The sequence below is a fragment of the Drosophila melanogaster genome, chromosome 2L (genome assembly GCF_000001215.4).
Source record: "Drosophila melanogaster chromosome 2L".
NCBI lineage: Eukaryota > Metazoa > Arthropoda > Insecta > Diptera > Drosophilidae > Drosophila > Drosophila melanogaster.
The window spans coordinates 3,896,685-3,916,057 of NT_033779.5; the positions used below are offsets into that span (position 1 = coordinate 3,896,685).

General features: G+C 39.4%; 3 protein-coding genes across 7 annotated transcripts in view; all 3 read right to left on the reverse strand.

Moving 5' to 3' along the window:
* The window catches only part of capu (cappuccino), a 30,215-nt gene extending 24,039 nt beyond the window's left edge, over positions 1 to 6,176 (reverse strand). For all 3 annotated transcript variants that reach the window (NM_164565.2, NM_001144311.2, NM_001144312.2), the window contains exon 1: positions 5,911 to 6,176. The gene's annotated coding sequence lies outside the window, so the exon portion shown is untranslated. The remainder of the gene's footprint in view (positions 1 to 5,910) is intronic.
* Positions 6,177 to 6,243: 67 nt separating this feature from the next.
* The window catches only part of fred (friend of echinoid), an 88,786-nt gene continuing 75,656 nt past the window's right edge, over positions 6,244 to 19,373 (reverse strand). The window contains exons 8-10 of one of the 3 annotated variants that reach the window (NM_164569.4): positions 18,044 to 18,412; positions 14,305 to 14,652; positions 8,840 to 8,903 (exon numbers count right to left, since the gene is read on the reverse strand). In NM_164569.4, coding sequence (NP_722954.3) covers positions 18,411 to 18,412 — 2 coding nt within the window. In that variant the 3' untranslated portion in view covers positions 8,840 to 8,903; positions 14,305 to 14,652; positions 18,044 to 18,410. Of the gene's footprint in view, positions 8,904 to 14,304; positions 14,653 to 18,043; positions 18,416 to 19,373 lie in introns of all 3 variants that reach the window. The other 2 variants (NM_134968.4, NM_001258937.2) reach the window with 2 other exon arrangements.
* Fpgs2 (Folylpolyglutamate synthase 2) lies at positions 15,112 to 17,604 on the reverse strand. The gene has a single exon (NM_164568.2). The coding sequence runs from the start codon at positions 17,494 to 17,496 to the stop codon at positions 15,220 to 15,222; it is 2,277 nt and encodes a 758-aa protein (NP_722953.1). The 5' UTR covers positions 17,497 to 17,604; the 3' UTR covers positions 15,112 to 15,219.

Consider the following 19,373-nt stretch of genomic DNA (forward strand, 5'->3'; position numbering starts at 1 on the left):
CATTGCAGGGAATTGGGGATTTTATTTTGGGGTTACGATATCAGCCTGCCATGAGTCATTGTCTGGCACAATCAACGAATATAAAACAGTGGAGCTGCACAAACACAAATGCGACTGGTCCCCGAGCAATTGCAATTGTGATTTTATGAGACTGTCCGGGCAGGCTACTGTGGGGAAATTGAGCATCGACTACACGGAGAAAAACCGGCTGTGTAAATATTTAACAATTAAAAAAAAAAATGGACAAAGCTTTTATAACAGATATAATTGTCATTATTTCATCTACAGCTGTATAAGCCTATTAAAAATAATAATGTATATATAAATATCTTGCAGTGTAGCCATGCTTATCGAGCCCACCTCTCCCATTTTTGGTTCGCTTTTCTCTTTTTAACCTTTGGGCAGTGCGAATAAACGTACCTTGCGTACATAAAACCACAATTCTATTAATGCGACAATAAAATGTTTCAACTTAGATTAATGATTAAGGGGGGGATTTAACGAGTAAGAGTTTCCACTTCTCTAACGATGATGTCACATTTTAAATGATATTTCACTGTATCTTTAGAGCTTAAAAAATGTATCCAAAGCGATGCAAAAAATGTTATACGAATAACTATAGGTATATAGGTGGTTAGCGCACTTAAATAGTAGTTTTTTTGTTGGAACGCTAATTTTTGTGACTTTTCGCACATTCTTGTTGGTTTTTTTGGGTCATGAGCTTGTGTGTGAATTGAATTGATTGATGATGCACGAGTAGGTGCACCAGAAAAAAATGTTGAACCTATAACACACAAACTTCAAACTATACATTTAGCACTATTTATTTTTAACACAACTAATTAACTCACTGAATTTCAAGGAAATAATTGAACACATATATATTTATTTATTTAAGAAAAATATATAAATATAAAATTTTGAAATCTATTGGTATCTAGGGTTTTGTCGTGTTCCATACAATTCCTTTGTACGTTTCACATAGCTGATAAGCCGTTTATTGATCTGATAAGAAGCCGACTTTCGGATGGACAAACGGACAAATGGACGAATGGACCGAATGACAACTGGACATTCTTTGTAGGGGTCACGTTCTCGCAATCGGATTAGATTTATGCATTTCGTAACTCATTAGCCGACTCAGTTGCGAAGTGAGAATCACAGCTATGGAACAGCCTTTTTAATTAGCTCCTGAAAGATTTCCCAATTTAATTGGACCTAATGCATGTTGGGGAATGGAAAATGTGCCGCGCAAAGTTCGCTTCTCGCAATGTTGCAACTTGGATCTGGGGTTTTGGTACTGGCTTGGATTTTAATTAATTTTACACGACATCTTCCAGGGCGGAGGCCCTGGGAATGCATTTTGACACATTGTTTGACAAATTGCCAGACGCCGGGGACACACAGATACACTCGCATACGGCGCCAACAAAAGATACAAACTGAAGGATCCGGAAAAAGTCGACAAAGACAGGAGTTGCAGGTAAGAGAATCATCAAAGCTAAACTTGACGGCAACTTGTGCCACTGACGCACAAGTTTAATGCCAAAGGGCAACGTAAAGCTTCTGGCGAAGCAGCCCACAAATTCAAAAGAACCAGGGGCGGTGCCATAGCCAGCATAAATATTTTCAGAGCCCAAGATAAGTTGTATATTCGAATAAGAATAGATCAGTTCTATATGTTCTTGGTTTTCAAAACTCTTTCTCTTGTAGAAGCTGTGTTGCCTTTAGTTTGATGAGAATGTGTAAACAGAATCACCCCCTTTTGTGCGCCACTGTCACCCATTCGCAGGTGCAGTGAACACAACTATGTTGCACTAACTGCGCTTTCTGGCAGTGCGCAAAATGTCGCCGCAACAGGGCGTATGAACAACGTCTGATTCAAGCACAAATAGATTCAATGGCAACAACAACCATCAGCTGGCCGGAGCATGCAGCACGCTACAGGGGCACCTAAAACGCTCCTCGTTTGCCCAGTCTTAACCCAGATGCTACGACAAAGTCAGTTATGGTCAATAAAAAGCAATGCGACTATGAGAAAGCGCCAGCAATAGCGATTCGGCTGCTGTGATGAGGGTACACCGAAAAAAATAGGTGGCATTTTAGATTGCTACAACATTTCAACTTCATGCTTGCCAATAACACGCTTTATTTATTTCCTATCTAATCAACGATTTTTGAAGTGAATAAGATATTTTATATCGTATATCGTTTTTGCTTTGCAATCAAGAATCTTAATTGTATACACTTTTTGCGGTGTATCTATTTTTGCGATACGATTGGGGCCTCGGCCTACAGGGCAGCAGCGGCTGTTGCCTCAAAGATGACAGCGTGGAATTGCACGGAATTGGTCAAAAGCGGTTAGCAACGTTGGTTGTTAACCAGAACAGGCGGTATATTCAGAATGAATAGAAAATTTGAACAACGCATATTCAGTACTAAAAGAACAAAATGAATATTTCTGAATAAATAACCATTTATTGAATAATAAGTATCTACAACATAGGCCAAAAATGTACACTGCAGCAGGAATGCTGGTTCACTTCAAAATTGACTTCCAAACATAATTTGTATGTATCTCGAAAAATGAGCAATGCAACCTCAATTTTGCACAAACCACTTTTGGGGGTCTCGAAAAATTATTTTTTGACCAAAAAAATGTGCGTGCTGCGACAAAATGAAAATTATTTTAAATTATAGCCGTGCCACCCAATCCAGCAGCCACCACAACCACATATTACCCCAAAAATGCCAGAGACAGGTACCCCAAATGAATTCTGGTTGCAGTGACAACACATTTTGCACGTTTTGTAGATACAAATGGGTCTAATTTTTATTTGCCTCTAGTTAATTTCAACTGTGAAAAACCATTTTGAAAACGGTGAGTGTGGTGCGTGGTTAAAGATACAAAAATCAGAACAAGTTTCAAAGAACAATTCTAAAAGTATTTATTCATAAAACAATCTTTAGTTACTGATTCTGTTGAGTTTTCATTTTTAAGCCGCATAATGGTCAAAAGTGTGATATTTTCTGGATTGCTATCGCGATTCATATAGCAGTGACACCTCACCGACACAGGGACTCACCCACACCGATACCTTCGCACACACACACACACACACACACACACAAACGCGCCGAGGGAAAGACAGAGACAGATAGACAGTTGGGGAACATTCGCATCGGACACCGTTTGCAGAGCTGCAACTTTAATTGCTTTGGTGGTTTGTGCCAAATTAGATTCTGCGGTTTTGTCGCGTCGCCATTCCGGTAATCGAGGGTGTACTGTACAACGGGGGTCAGAGTGTGATGGGCAAAGTGGGGTATGCGGGATGGTGTCTTGGCCATGGCCTTTTCCCCAAACTCCGTCGAGCTGAAGCCAAAAGCTGACGCTGACGCCCATCAATTAAACTTGTCAATGAGAATGCGATGCAACAGCAGGAACAGCAGAAATAGCGACAAGAACCCGGGGAATAAGAACTAATGGTGACGGTATGGGGGACTTGGAGCTTAGAACAAGGGTTATTGAAGGGAGCTCGAAACCAAACTAAATCGACTGAAAGTTAACTACATTTCACCCGCTTCGCTGGCATTCAAATTAGGTTTCTGTTCGAGACGTGTATATTGGTAATTTGATTGGAGTTTTAGAAATTGAATTCTAGCATGTTTCAAGAAATAATTATCGGCGATGCCACGGAAATCCACGGAACTCTGTATATGAGTTGTGCCAAGAAGAAATGTTTAAATTGTTTTTGTTTATAAAAACTTCTTCTTAAAGGTCACTTGAATATTTAAATTTGCCACAGGCACCTGAAAATACTTCCAAATGCAATCAGCATGGTCCCAGGTATAAGTGGCTTTACATACGCAAGTCGTGCAAATATTATTCCACTTTCCGTTGAATTTGGAATATTTGCAAAAGAATCTAAGGAAAAATGCCTGGCGTCTTTCGAAATTTCCATTTCTCGAAAGCCGCCGGCCATTGACATGACTCTGCGGACTTATCCTGTTGTTCGGTCCTGTCGTTATGGACTCTGTCCTATCTACTATCTTAACAATTGTGCGCACCAAGAAATTGATTTATTTTTGTTTACGCCAAAACAGCAAAAAGTTTACCACATTTTCTGCTCCTTCTCTCCAACTTGCCGTTGGCCAAGTTTTAGTTGGCTTATTGCGTTTGCACTGAAAATCAGAAGTATGTTTCTCAGGATTATTCAATATTTTTCTAACAACTACTTGGCATTTAATTTCTGATATTCCCACGAGCTAAGTAGAATTTTTATTTAATACCTTTAAAGAAGTATATTTAATAGTACAAATTAGACCTAATTATCTTCTCTCTGTGCAGTGCTTTGTTATCCGCTGCTTGGGAACAGTCGGTCTAATCCTAATGCTCCCTAATTACATTGGCCAGCAAGTCAACACAGTCTAGGCCAAGTTTCCCCGCTGCCTATTTGAGTTGGTCATGTCGCTATCTGCTTTCCAGCCCTCTTATCATTTTTTAGACCCATCTTAAAGACACTCCTAATTATTGGCCCTCTGGCGCACAATGCGGCCAGTGAACTGGCTGTTCTGGATTTCTTTTTTTTTTGCCGTTGAGCCCTGTTTATGTGGTTCGACGACACCTGGCGACATCAATTAGGGGGCAGGAATGAGCTCTTCGAAATGGAAAATCGTGGGAAAGTGGCGCCTCATACTGGCCGACAAATGTCAAGATGGCTGCAAATCTCTTTTGCTCTGAAAATCTGAGGTGTTGATAAAGGTGCGATTGAAAAGTTTGATCAATGATACTATTTAAGATTGAAAAGGGTTTCTCGTTATATATTTAGGAAGCAATTTTTCACACTTATTTTTATTTAGTTTTTAATCTCTTACAGTGCCTGCATAATTTGTATGCTTTTTATGCGCAAACATACAGCGCCGCAGCTTAACAAGCATTTTTTTATTTATTTCCCTCATATAAAGAATAATTTTTTTTCCTTCTTCCGCACTGTGGAAATTTATGAAGGGCCCTCGAAATGGCCTACGACCTCTATTCTGCCCCCAAACACATTCCCCAACCCCCGTCAGGTTGCAGCTGGGGGGTGAAAAAAAAAAACGTGGAAAACATCAGACGAGCAAAATGGCGAGCAATAAAAATAATTGCAAAATTCGAGATTCAGGTGGGGGCATGCGGCACGCTTAAAGTGGCACCTCTCTTAGCCACGCCCCCAAGTTTCCAAACCTCTCGCCCCTATTCCACACTTGGCAAACAATGGTGAACAGTGAAACAAAATGTTCATTGCAGTGTAAAATCTGCGAATCGCGGTTTTCTTTTTTTTCACTTTTCCCTCGGTTTGTGTGTGTTTTCGCGTTTTACAATCTGTTTCGCAACTCACGTAAAATATAAGGTAATTTGTGGAAATTTGATGTTTATCGTAAATTGTTTTTTATTTGCACAATGTCACCATTTTGCGGTTTGCCAGCAGCGCAAACTCACACACACACGCAGACTGACAAGCAACACACACACAGGCACGCATTGGTGGTCAGAGTTGCCAAGCAGTCAAAAAATAAAATTCCACAAAAATTGAGTTTTAAAGTTGCGAAATAATTGAATACACTTTTTAAAATCAAAACAAAAATCTGTTAAGTGCAATGATTGTTAAAAATACTAGTGTTGTGCCTAAGTTGTAGTAATTAAAAATAATATATATGAAGATTATTAATTATATATTATACATATATACTGGTCTTTAAATCTGATAAATCATTAATGGTCATTGTTGTTTAATGCTCAGATAGGCAAAATATATTCAGTTTCTGTAAGAATATCTGACAGTCGATCTACATTTTTCCACCTTAATTGTGCGCACCGCAAAAAGAGCATAGATAGATGGTAAAAACAATTGCAAACATTTTTCAATTTACCTGCATGGCGGAGAGGACTTTCCTCCTTTTGTTGTTTACTCCATTTTTTATTGCGTTTTTCTGTGGGCCCAATATTTTGGGCTTAATTGTGGCACGAATACCCCATTGCAGAAGGGCTAACAATGTGATGGCTATGACCATCATAGCCGGATAGAGCTCTTCCATTGGATACACAATCATCTTACCAAAACGATATACAACAAAAAAAAGGAAACGAAAAATTACACAAATTTTGACAGAATTTTGTATGCCTAACCCAATTGAACGGTGTAGACGAACTGCTTGTTTTAAATTTCATTTTATTTACTTTATAATTATCGTATATTCTGATTTACATTGTATAATATATCGTATATCATTACTGTCTAGGTTTACAATTAAAATTAGTTTAAACTTTTGGTTTCGCACTAAAAAGGTCAGTAAAATGTTTCAATCGCCTGGCGTGAACATTTCTGTTCTCTCGGTTCTTTTTTTTTTTAAAAGCAGATTTAATAGTTTACATTTAGTTTGAGTAAAAATTATAGAACGAAAATGGACAGTTTAATATAGTCGCAGACTTAGACTAAAGTTATTGGCTATTTTGATCATATTTGGTTTTGGATTACCAGTACATCTTTGTTTATATCTAGGTGGATACTTGAAAAATGCGTGGGTGGTCTGAGTTTGTTCGGGGACTAAATAAAACTCCTTAACTATTTTTAAAACTATTTTTTTATTATACATAGTTAAAAGTAAGATCATTAATTAAATAAGAAATACCATTTATAGATGTATCTTACTCAACGCCACAGTAACCCATTCATAAAAATGCAGATATTATTCACTATTCTAATAAATATTTTCGATTATGTTTTAAACACATTTATTTCAAATTAAATTTCTAAACTCTTTGGTTTACTCTGTTTATCTATTTACAATGTCCTTAAATCTTTAATATCCATTAAATAGTTTTTATCGCTAAGAGAAATTTATGTAACCTTCATTCAAAAACGAAATTATTTTATTTTACTAAATTCCTTGCTTCCGCTTGCAATTATTCAAATAAAATACTGATACATTTTTCATTTTTAATGCTCACATATTACGTTTTTATTTTGTTTGTTAAAAGTATCAATTATGTGGATTTATTACTCAAATATTTCATAACAGAGCTAAACAAGTATTGGATTAAAGATAATTCCCCCTTCTTTTATACTTTGCTGTGCAATTAAATATTTTGTGTATTTTTACAATATCACTGAGTGCTCAAGGGTTTTACTAACAATCGAAAGCAAGCAAAGAATTCTGTACAACTGATTGTTTTTACAACCCATTTCGATTTTATAATTTTAGAGCGAAAAAAGAAAGCAAAAAGGAATTTGTATCATTTTTGTTTCATCCGCAAGTTGGGAGAAAGTTTTGCTATAGTTGGCTGATGATTTTTCGGTAATCACCTTTCACAAATGAAGGTGAAAAGTAAATAAAAGTATTTGTATTGAACTTTTCACCCAGTTGTAGTTTACAAAATCGGTTTTAAGCTTCCCGCAGTTTAAAATTTAATTCGAATTCGTTTTGATGTCTGTTGATTATTCCATTTGCCGGCTATTATGATTTTATTTTAAAGATTTTCTCTTTTTGCTAAAAGATACTGTTTCTATTTGAATTTCCATATTTTTGCGGTCTTGTATGACGCTGTGTAGATATTTTTTTTGTTAGCCTATTTTTATGTAAATGCAACTCACTTGGACTTTTGACTGGCAGTACTAAATTTTCAAGTTTTTTTTTTAGCAGTTGCAATTTAATGACTCCATGTTCTACTATTTACAGATTGCACAGTAAATAAATTGATATTGTGTGCTCTGATTTTGCCGAGCTGAATTGCACGGAGCTCTTTGTGCAATGGCAAATTAATTTGCAAATTTACACAATCTAATTTTAGGTCACCGAGGGACCCAGACGACCAATTGTTAATTTGTAATTACAATTTTTGCATTATTATTGCTTGCCGACAATGCGAACAATTGAAATTAGCAGCGCAATTAGTCGAACCGAGCAAACAAATATTCGTTCCAATTTAATGCCCCAATGGAGACAAAAGCTAATGAGGAGTCGAAAAACTTTTGCCAACCTTTCCCCTTTTTCGCATTGTGTCGAAGTTTGATTTTTATTGGTCATGTTTATTTTGCATTTTGGGCTGACTGGGCGGAAAAGCAATTAAATGAACATTTTGTCTCTTTTATTTGATTTAAACGAGAACAATTTCCATATTTAAAAAAAAAAATGCATAGAAACCTCAAAGGTGGCTTTTGTGTTTGGCTGTCGGTTTAACAATGATTTGACCAGAATATTATGGCGGTAGTTTTGCAGTTTGTCGCCATGAACCTCAATATTTTGGCCACAGTTTTGAAAAAGTATTATTATTTTTAAATAAATAGAATAAGCAGTGAGCAAAATAACGTGGGCTGAATCAGAAAACTGCATTCGATTTTCGCTTGAACACTATCTATTACAAATGTACCCATGTTTGAACATAAAATGTTTGAAGTCTATAAATTTTTAAAAGTCAATACTCATATTTGAAGAAGAAATTGATTTTTACGAGAATTTGTTCTCTTGCTAAAAAACTTCCTTTGGGAATTATTAGGTTTGTGAATTACTTTTTTTAATTCTTAACCTAATTGGAGTTGTAGTTACTATTCTCTTTCGTATTTCTTTCGGTTCTTTAAATTTACAGAACTCTTTCTTGTTTTTTGGTCGAAATAGGCAAGGATTTTTTATTTTGCATGTTGATTTTGCATTGCAAGCAATTTTCACGCCACTTAAACAGCTAAAAAATTTCATTTTATTTTATGATTATTTGCTTGTGTTTTTATCTATATATTTTTTGTTATGTTTACTTACTCAAATGCTTATGTCGAAATGTATTTGGTTGCCTTTTTTTTTTTGTTTTATCTTGTTCTTGTTGTCTCTCAACTGGCAATTAGTTTAATTTGCCAAATCCTGTATTATATCCGCTGCAATGAGAGAGGCAAAAATCGATTTGCGTTTAGTGCGATTTAAGCTCATTAATAAATAATGGTGAAATATGCAATTTAAATTAATTAATGCGTGTGTGAGCGGGGGCTGTTCCACTAAGCTATTAATTTGCGCAAAAAATAAGAGATGGGCTTAGTTTTTATGCAGCTATTTCATTTGGATTTTTAGATTGGGGTCAAACGAGCTGGTTGCATTATATTTTTATTTATATGTATATTTATAGAAATTCGCTGGTATTGCATTTGCATTCAATCAGCATAATGCGCTGCTGAATGGGCCGAATGCAGTTGTATTTATTTTATTTCTATGTATCCTCCATCATATTTCAACCGCATTCTATTCTATGCTTTTATATCCTATCCATCCATATTATGTGTGACTTGAGGCGTGTTGAACGTTGCCATCTCGAAAACTCGCTTCAAATGCCAAAACACTTCACATCCGCCGAGGTGCGAGACTTTTGGGAAAATATTTTCCCCCTTTCTCGCCGATTCGAGGCGACACTTTATGCACTTTGACTTGCCTCTGACAATTGCGACTTTTGCATAAATACATTTTCTGAATTTTCCGAGTCAAGTGGTTTGTGGAAAATCTCGTTGGCGCGTCTCGCACACAATAAAATACTTTCGAATGCGTTTCTGATGCATTCTGAATGCGTGGTGGCGTTGCGCGGAGCGAAAATGTATCTGATCGCAAAAGCCGCAATGCATTTTCCGCACAGATTTTCCCCGCATTCAGTATGTCTCGCTCCAGCCCCCACAAAACTCAATTAACGCTTCACGGTTTCCTTTCACAAAATGTGACACAGTCGTTTGAGCTTTATGTTTGACCGCTTGTTGTTATGTTTGATTACCTAATAAACATTTTATGAGCCAGGCCAGTTGGTCACACGGCAAATTGGTAAATTGTTTGAAAAGATGCATTACACGCGGTGAGTCCTTTCCTTTTTTTTCCCCTCCTTTTTATGTCTGCTCCTCCTCGCGATTTTCCAACCCCTATCCACCGCTTGGCTCGCCTTTTAGCCAACCATTTTGGCCAGGCCATAATTAACAAGCTGCAAAGCGGCTCCAATGGACTGGCAATGAGTTTCCCGTTTTAATATCTTACTTTTCGAGGGAAAGTGTGAAGCGACCTGCTTGTTTAAACGCATGTAAGCTGTTGAATATTTAAATAAAATTGGAACGACGGCTTTGCTCTATAGGATATAAATAATCAATACATATATTCTTCTACTTTCATCTGCCTTACATTTCATATTAATATATTATTATTTCATATATACGCCTTGTTAATTGAATACACCGGTTGACTTTTAGCAGCTAGGGTATTCTGCGATCGTTGTAATTGAATTGCGAGTCAGCCCACTATAAAGTCGGTTAATGTTGACCCCATTACAGCCCAGAAATTGTGTTCTCCGTACTTCTCCTACCCATCTGCAGGACCACCATGATGATAGTCCAATGGCTTTTGTTGGCCCATAAAACATGTTTGCCGGCTATAAGATGCGTTCAGTTGGTGGGATGCTGTAGTCCGTGTTGCTACCTGAACTTTCCTTGACTCCCCCAACCCCGAACCAGAATGCTTTTGGACTGCTCTTGTATTTATGCCTATGAATATTTCATTTAATTGAAGCGCATTCATTACCAACCACACAGAGCAAACAACAACCGCCCTTGCGCCCCTTGCGACGCCACACTTTTGGCGTTGTAATTAAAATAAATTTATTACGTAAAATGTTTTGCCAAAAAATTTGTCGAAAGTTGTGGCTTTCGCCCCGTGGCGTAATAAATAATGTGGAAGGTGTATGCGTGGTAGTATCTGTGTGAATGTATGTTTAATGATCTGTGTACTTGCTGTTTTTGCAACCGTCGCCGTACGGAAATTGATGCGGTTAATATGCTTCCAATTGTTAATTTTTGCATTTCGTTTTATATTTCCGAAAGCCACAAAATCAAACAAATAAAGATACGCACAGGGAATGCAAATAGAAGCCGAAAACAAAAAGCTAAATCTAATCAACAGGAATAACAAACCGACCGAGCGAGCAACCAACAAATTTAATGGATAACCCAAAATTTATGATTTTCCCGGCTCTGATTTGTCTGACCGGATTTTTCAATATTCATGTAATTAATTTTCTCGAAAATCTTCTCGTGCTGAATGAATTTTCGATAGGGAAAAGAGACTTTATTGATATTTATGGGATTGGGGACACATAAAATTCGGCTAAAATGTTATTTATTTTTTATATTCCCCAAAGTTGAGTTACTAATACGGGTTAATTGACGCTGTGCATTTGTTGCTAAATGTTGTGCTCTTCCACTTCACATTCCAATCAAATCAATTTCAGCTCCCTAGAAATTTAATCACTCAAACGCCAACTGAAATTCACGGAATTTCGAACTGGACATCAACACCCTAACTAAGAGAAAATGATATCAGGAACAGCACTAATTGAAATTCACGCTAAAAGCCAACCCGAAAATAACCTGAATTGAATCAAACGCACAGTGCTGCAACTCGATATGGCGAATGGAGTAAAGCACTTGAAATAAAAATGTTTGGCATTGCGTAACGCTCTGCGTCATTTGTATTGTTTGAAACGGAGTCTCACGGTTTCCGGACTTTCAACTACACAGAAAGAAGATATAAAGTTAAAATATATAATATTAAGGTGCTTGGAAGAAGTATGCATCGGAATGGAACAACACATTTGTGAGAATGCTCAAAACACGTTTTTATTTATATTCTCAATCTTCTTTTTTTTTCTATCTGTATATGGGCTTCTAGTAGATGCCGCAAATCGCCAATTGTATTGTGCAAATCGAGAAAACTCGCCAGCTCGAAAGCATTGCATACTTTGCAGCGCAATTTCGGGCATAGAAACAACAGCGAAATACTTGGCTTTTTCGCTGTTTTGTTCGATTCTTTTGTTGTTTCCAGCTGCACGCTCATCAAAGTCAGAAACGAGAAGGCATTATAGAGTGGTCGGAAGGACGTAGAGCGGGTTAACAAAAGTGTGCAGGAACCAGAGATTTTATTGCTTTAAACTGGCACTCCAGCTCCACTTGCAATTCAACTTGAGTCCTGGCCAACAAAAAAGGTGCAGGGACAAAAGAAAAGTGAAGCAACTGTCGGGCTCCCAAGCTCGTCTTCATCTGAAATCCGCTGCTGACACTGCGACAACCATTTTTGCCCCAACTGCAACGATTTCGGTTTGCGTTTGTAGGGCACACAACGGGTATTTACTTTTGATTTCACATTTGCTAGAAATACTTTTGCAATTTTGCACTTAATCCTTTGGCTTAAATATCTTAATTATACTAAGAGGAAAGCAATCTATTTGGACCGTCAATTTAGAAATATATTTGATATGTTAAAGTTTGATATATCAAGCTAACACCTTTTACATTGCAATGAAATAGTTATCTTATCCTTAATGCCAGAAATGACTAGCTGAAACATTTTACTTGCATTGCGTTCAACCAAAATTCAGTGAAGGCTAAAAAGTTTCTTTATCAATGATCATTAAGGGTATTTGTGGCTTCGTTTGGACCGCAGCTGTTCATCTTTGCCACTTTTTCTTTTCGCCCATCTTGAGTTGGCATATTTTCGTTTTTTCGGTCCTGCTTTTGTTGCTTTGTGGCCAAAAATGCGGCAAAAAGGAATCAGACCGAGAGTGGGGGTAGTCGAGTATTCGGCCATGGCTTTTGTTTTAATTGAAATGTTTTTGCTTCTCCGCTGGCTGCTGTGCGGCAGTAAACTGCAGCTGCTTCTCTCTTCTAAGCCGATTAGAAGCAGTTCATAATGTATGCGGCTAAATATGAATGCTGCCCAGGATGTTTTCCCCTCACGTTTTCCCCTATCAGAGGTTGAAAAACAATTGTTTTGGTCCATCCTGTGGAGTGGACCGCAATCGCAGTCTCTCCCACTTTCTCTTTCAGCCTTTGTCTGTCTGTCTAATTGAAGCAGCATTTACTAGATCCCACGACGTATGCGGAATATGCGCTGGCATACGGGGCGTATGCGGAACGGATATCTTATGCATAACAACACAAAAGTCACGCATACGCCGTGTGTACTTTGGTGTGTTTGTATTTGTGTGTGTGTGTGTGTGCCAGAGAGAACGTACTGAAAACCACAGCCATTGCTGAGCGTAAATGCATAGACCATCTAGAGCACTCGCAATTGCAATCGCAATCCTTTTTATGCATTCCATGTGGCATTGCGGCCGACAATGGTGAAAATCAATCGGTTTCTGGTTCGTCGACGTCGTGCAGGGAAATATTCTATTAGGGGTCGATTTTTGATTGGGATACATGGAAATCTTTTAATAAATTATGTATTAAATTCAATTGCTAACTTAAAGCTGCCGTCTTTATAGATAGTAGATTTATTTTGAGTCGCTCTGTTACTCTCACCAGTGCTGTGTTTTGTTTTTCTCTCAGTGTACGCCAGCTTCTGTTGTTATTTATTTCACTTCGCTTACAGCTAGCAGCGTTGTTTGATTTTGATTTTGTGAAATATTTTCAGCTCAGCATTTTACATTTTAAATAGCACTCTTTTTTTGTAAGTCCTTTTCCTTCGCCTTCATCGTAGTTTGTTTTGGTATATTTTCAGTATTTTTAACCCAACTCCTCAAACATTTCCCAACATCATTTTTTTTCAAAAAAGAAGCGGCGATAGTTGTCGCTGCAAGCGATTTGTTGTTCTTGATAGAAGGCGGAGCACTTTCCCGGGCTTTTCGCAAGGAGGGGCAAACCATGTATTTTATGTGCATTTATCTGTGTGAGCTGGTGTATCCTTCTTCTCTGGCTGCTGCTGCATAAAAGGGTGTACAAATGCAAATTTTGTACAGAAATTTAGATGGGTTTCGGTGAAAGCATGCTGCACTGTGTTTGAAGAGGGGTAAATGTTCGTGTGTGTGTGTGTGTGTGTGTGTGTGCTGTCCCTGCCTTCCATTGTGAAAACTCTATTTTGTTTATCCGAACAGCTTCAGCTCGAAGCATCAGCAAAACTCTTGTCCAAACATTTCCCAAAACTTAAGTGCATAATCAATCAAACTGATTTCTTAGTCGCCTCAACCGATTTCGGATTTTCAGGCATTGGATTTGTGTCCGGATTGGATTTGTGGATGGATTATTTTCCCAATGAGATTTTATTGTTGCTCGTCGAGCAGCTTGTGCGGCAATAATCTAGTTTTGGGCACGAGATTTTGGAAACCCCATCTTGCATAAATCTCGTATACTCTGTTCAAAATCAATGCCATCACCTATTATAAAATGCAACACGTGTCCTAGATACATGTAGTAGTGCTATTTGCTTATTACTGCCGCTAGCAAGCCCATTTTGACTTCCAATAAATAATAATAAACTCACCCATTTGCTGAGGTGGCTTCGCCTGCTGCTGCATATCCTTTCGCTGCGGGGGAAGAGGCGGTTGTTTTCCGGATTTCCTCAAAGTTCCGTAACGCTGGGCGGCCTGCAGCATTTCGTGGGGCGCTAATTGCTGCGTTGGACTGAAACTCTGTTGGCTGAGCGAACTGGTCACCGTGGGGATGTGCGGCGAATAGCCACTATAGTCGACCAGGCCACTGAATGCCGACGGTGGTCGCTCCACGTAAATCTGTTGCGACTGGGCGGTGGCCATTTGGAGGCGCCACAATGCCTCCTGCGACAGATCCCTGGCATTACTGTAGTTATTCTCGTTCGAATTGCTGCTTGACCCTGCAAATTACCACATTTCCTTGGATTATTACGGGCCATTTTAGTTGGCGGCTACAGCTAGTATATATAGTTGTGCAGATGTACCAAAAAAAAGGTGTCGAAAGTGGGTGCAAAGTGCTTCAGGTGCTTTGCGGTAAGTGGGAAAACTTGAGAGTCACAGTGGCTAATTGGAAAAACACGCACTAACATAAACACATCTATATATATGGCATAAGTGACCGGTCATTCTCATCAGACAGCTGTCCAAAGGATTATTATAACACGGTTTGAATAGTAAAGTGTAATGTTAAATTAGTTTCAGCCATGCTTAATAATACATGAGCTAAAATAACACCAAATAAAAAGGTTTCAACTTTCTCTGACAATTGAGAACATATTTGTTCTTAATTATAAACAATGTCAGTTAATGCAATTGTTTTGGGGTGCGTCAATTTAAAGTCTTAGTAAAACTGCTTTAAAAAACATTTTTACAATTGTATTTATATACAAAAAAAGAGACAAGTAAACGTAAACCACGACGAAATTTAAGGCGAATAAAACATAGGAAAATTCTCTAAGCCTATATTTTCATTGCCAAGGATTCGATGACTTCATTTTTCGTAGACACGATATGGTGGCGGCCACCAATTGCCGGGAGCCGGTGACCAGGACATCCAGTTCGTTCTTCATTCCGTACTTCTGTTTGCCGTACTTATTGGTCAGGTACTCGAAGAAGGCATTGATGGATATGGAAAGTTGCGAGTTGTCCCTTTTGCCATTCTCCTCGCAGAGAGCTCTCCAATTTCCGGCATTCCTCTTGGCCCTTTGCAGCTCCTCCATGCCGTGCCATACCATCGCCTTACCATCCTCCTCGGCCAGGATTTCGCCCTCGAAGTAGTTGGGATTGGGCACAAAACAGGCCTCTTCGAAGCGCAAATTACTGCGTATAATAGTCAGAAGATCCTTGGCATTGAACTCGTTGACCTTGTTAAACAGCAGGATTTTTGGCTGTCGATTTGCACGTGTTCTGGTGTAAAACCAATCCCGGCAGGCCATCATCGACTCAAAGGTATCGGCGCTATCCAAATAGACATTAAACATGTCGTGTCGCATGAAGTCAAAGTGTCCGGGCTGTTCAAAGATCTCGATTCCGCGACTAGCTCCCGGTGTTAGCAGAGTAGAATTATGTTCCAATCCTACCACATATTCGGGCTTGTGTCGCTTCAAAAAATCGTAGGCCAATTGTACGGCCAGGGATCCGTTCAATCTCATAGAGTAGTTTGCCTTGTTCATCAGCAGCTTGTTGTTCATATCACCTTCGACATAGTCGTTAAATGTTGGCACACGGCGAAGTTGGGCGCCAATTTGTTTGGCCTTTTGGGCCAAAACCTCACAGCATTCCGTTTGGGTGACATTCGTATAGATATTGGCCTCCGGCTTCATAATGGACGCCTTCGCCCAGGCTATATCCCTTAAAGAATTTCCCAAATTCGAGCTCTGCTCCCATCCCAATGTTGTTATCCCTATGGTCTGGGCATGCGAGGCTATGTTGGTGGCATCACTGGCGCCTGCATTTCCCACTTCTAAAATGGCCACCTCAACGCCGGCTTGATGGAAAGCGTGGAAAGCCATGACCGTCATGATTTTGTTATAGGAAGGTGTGGGTTGCATATTCGCTAGATCAGTGTTGATTTTCCAAAAGAGTTCCGTAAACTGAACATCGCTCAGGGGTTCACCGTCGATCCTTATCCTTTCGCTGGTTAAAAACAGGTGCGGCGAGGAGAGAACACCAGTTTTCACCCCATGACACCGAAGAATACTCTCCACGATGGCACACGTTGAGCCCCGTCCTTTGGAACCGGCTACCTGTATTACGGGTATGGCCTTCAGATCCTTTTTCGTAAGACCCGACTTTTCCAGGCACTCCAAAGTTTGCTCGATAACCGGATCCTGTTCCTTTCTACTGCTCTTGGTGGTGGCTCTGCCGGAAGTGGGTTCCAAAACCTGATAGCTATTCAGTTGCTTGATCGCATCTAAGTATGCCAAATGTTCTGGACTCTTTTCTTCGGGCTTTTCGGCCGGTTGTGGAGTGGATGGAGCCGCTTCTTTAGGTGGTGCAGCTGGGGTCGTCGTGGCCTTTTGAGACTCCATTTTCTGCATCTTCTGTGCCTGAATATCCTTGCCAGCCTGCTGTTTGGCCTGCATCTCTTTCAGCCACTGATTCTGTTTCCTTTGTTGCGATCCCTGCATGCGGTTCATCCAGTTTTTTCGTTGAGACTCAGAAGAGGCACCCTTGAATGCACCGGAATCTTCATTTTCCGCAGATTTTTCCACCTTTTGCTGCCAGGAGGCTTGAGTTTTAGGTGCAGCACTAAAGTTTGCAGGCGAACTTTGACCGGGCATCGCGAAACTGGGATTATTTGCTTGGCTAAACTGGTTCTTTGGTGGACCGGAAGGCGGAGAACCTCCTGCAGCTGCCAATTTCGCTTTTCTCTGCGATTCCGGAGAAACCTTGGCCATCCACTTGGCCCGCTGATCTGGGATTTTTGGTTGAACTGAGGGTTTTGGGCTAATGGGAGTGGGTGGTGCGGGGCTAATGGCGCCCATTGTCAAAGGATTCTTTTTGATTTCCGCTTGCTGAGGCGGTTGAGTTGGTTGTGTTGCCGAAGACTGCGATTGCGAGGGCTGAGACTGGGGTTGCGTTGGTTTATTGGCCAATTCCTTAATGGCGGCAGCCTTAGGCACTTTTATCGATGGCGCTTTGAAGCTCATCTTGAAGAAATTCTGGCTCGACTGGATCGTCCATTGGAGGGCCTTCAGATGGGAACTCCTTCTACGATACATCAACGGCAACACTGAATGCATTTTTGTAAAGAAGTTTAACTAAAATGCCAACGAAATATGTGAATTTTGATCATGGAAATTTGTTGACGGAATTTCCGGTATATGTATCTGTATCTGAGAATTTTTATTATTTTGTTGGCTGTTAAAATAATGTAGTGTCTATCGATTGGACACGTAGGGGAAAGGTAGGCATATTTATTTTATTCTCTTAATATTATGTAACTTTAATAATATTATGTGTACCGGTTCTATGTTTAAATTTCTTCAATTTAAATTTTCCAGTTAAATAAAGTTTTACCCTTTCAACAAACTGCCAAAACTTATAGTATAGCTTAGAAAGAGTTGTACACCAAGAGAAACGCTTTGGAAACATTTAAAACGATTTAAGAGTGCAACAACAGCTAGTAACAAAACATCAGCTATAATATTGTGTGAGGTGCTCTTCTATACTGATTTTTTTTAAGTGCATTTTGTGCAGACGACGATTGCGTTTATATTTATTGTCTCGTATGGTGCGATAGTTGCTTTTGTTTCGCCTTTTCAATGTGTCGCCCATAGCTGGAGTTACCTGTAATGGCTAGTGTTGTTGTTGTTGTTGCTGCCTTGGCATTGCGAGATGTTGTTGTTATGGTGGTTGCCAGTGCCGTTGTTGTTGCCGCCGTGGCTGCGGTTACCTGGCATCTTTCCCGCTCTCTCTCCCTATTTCCCAAGTGGCCGCGTTTCAGGGTGGTGCAGTTGTTGGTGTTGTTGGTGGTGTGGGCGATGTTGGTGTTGTTCAAGTGGTTGTTGTAGTTGTTGGTGGAGCTGGCAGTGGCGATGGTGGGTTGGTTCGTTAGATTGGCGCGTGCTGAATGTTGCTGCTGCATTGGGTTAATGCCGCTGTTGCTGCTGCTGCCGCCGCTGATGTTGCATGTTGGTGGTGTCGCCTCAAGTGGTCCTGCTTCGGTTGTAGCCGCACACCAACGACGATGAGTATGTGTGCGTGTGTGTGAGTGTGTGGCGGTTTGCAAGTGTGCGAAGGGGGGGCAGAGAAATAGTAATTAAGTTGACGCTTGCCAAAAGGGGAACGCAAAGAAGGAGCAACAAAGCCCGCGACCGGTCGCAACCCCCACAATTAAAATGCATTCCTGAGGGCAACACTCAGAGAAAATGCGAATCTATACAGAAACTAGCATAAATACTAAGTTTAGAGATTCCTATCTATGTTATATGTTTCTATGTTTTTAAACATACATATGTACTTTTAAATACCTAAAATATTCCGCTTATTGTGCTACTCCTAATGAAGATAGCTTTATTGTATTTCTTCAACTCATTTCAGTTCAACTCATTTGCTCAGTGCCGCTCACCCATCTACTCGGTTTCAAACTTGTAGCTTCCATTTAGGTGTGAATAGAGTTCCATTCTTTATTGTTCAACGCCCCTTTTGCCGAGAAGCTCAGTTGGACAGGGGTAAAAAATAAAGCGCAGAAGTTCTTTCGGGGTTGGGTTAAGTTTTCCGGCCTAATAGGATTAAAGACTGAAAGGCGACCTCTTTAATGGGATTACTCGAGGAGAGAATTTGAAAATTCAAGTTATCTAATTGCGTTAAGTTTGTTTATTACATTTTTGGACTACTCATCGCAGTGGGAAAGAATACTAAATGTATAAAAAATCATATCATATCTAATCAGTTCGTTTCATTTAATTAAATGGAATTTTAAACTAAGACCAGCTTTTTAGTAACCAAATCAATTAAGTGAGCAAATGAACAATGCTTAGTCACAATGCTATTTGATTTCTCAAATCCCTTAAGCCGTCTTGTAACCAATTAAAAACAAGGCAATAGCACAGAACTTGAACCATACAGTGGATATTCGATTGGGGGAACAAAGCCAGCTGAAGGATAACGCCTTAAT

What these genes read in the sequence shown, in the direction of transcription:
- Fpgs2 (NM_164568.2), bottom strand. Translation starts at nt 17,496, where the DNA reads ATGCATTCAGTGTTGCCGTTGATGTATCGTAGAAGGAGTTCCCATCTG.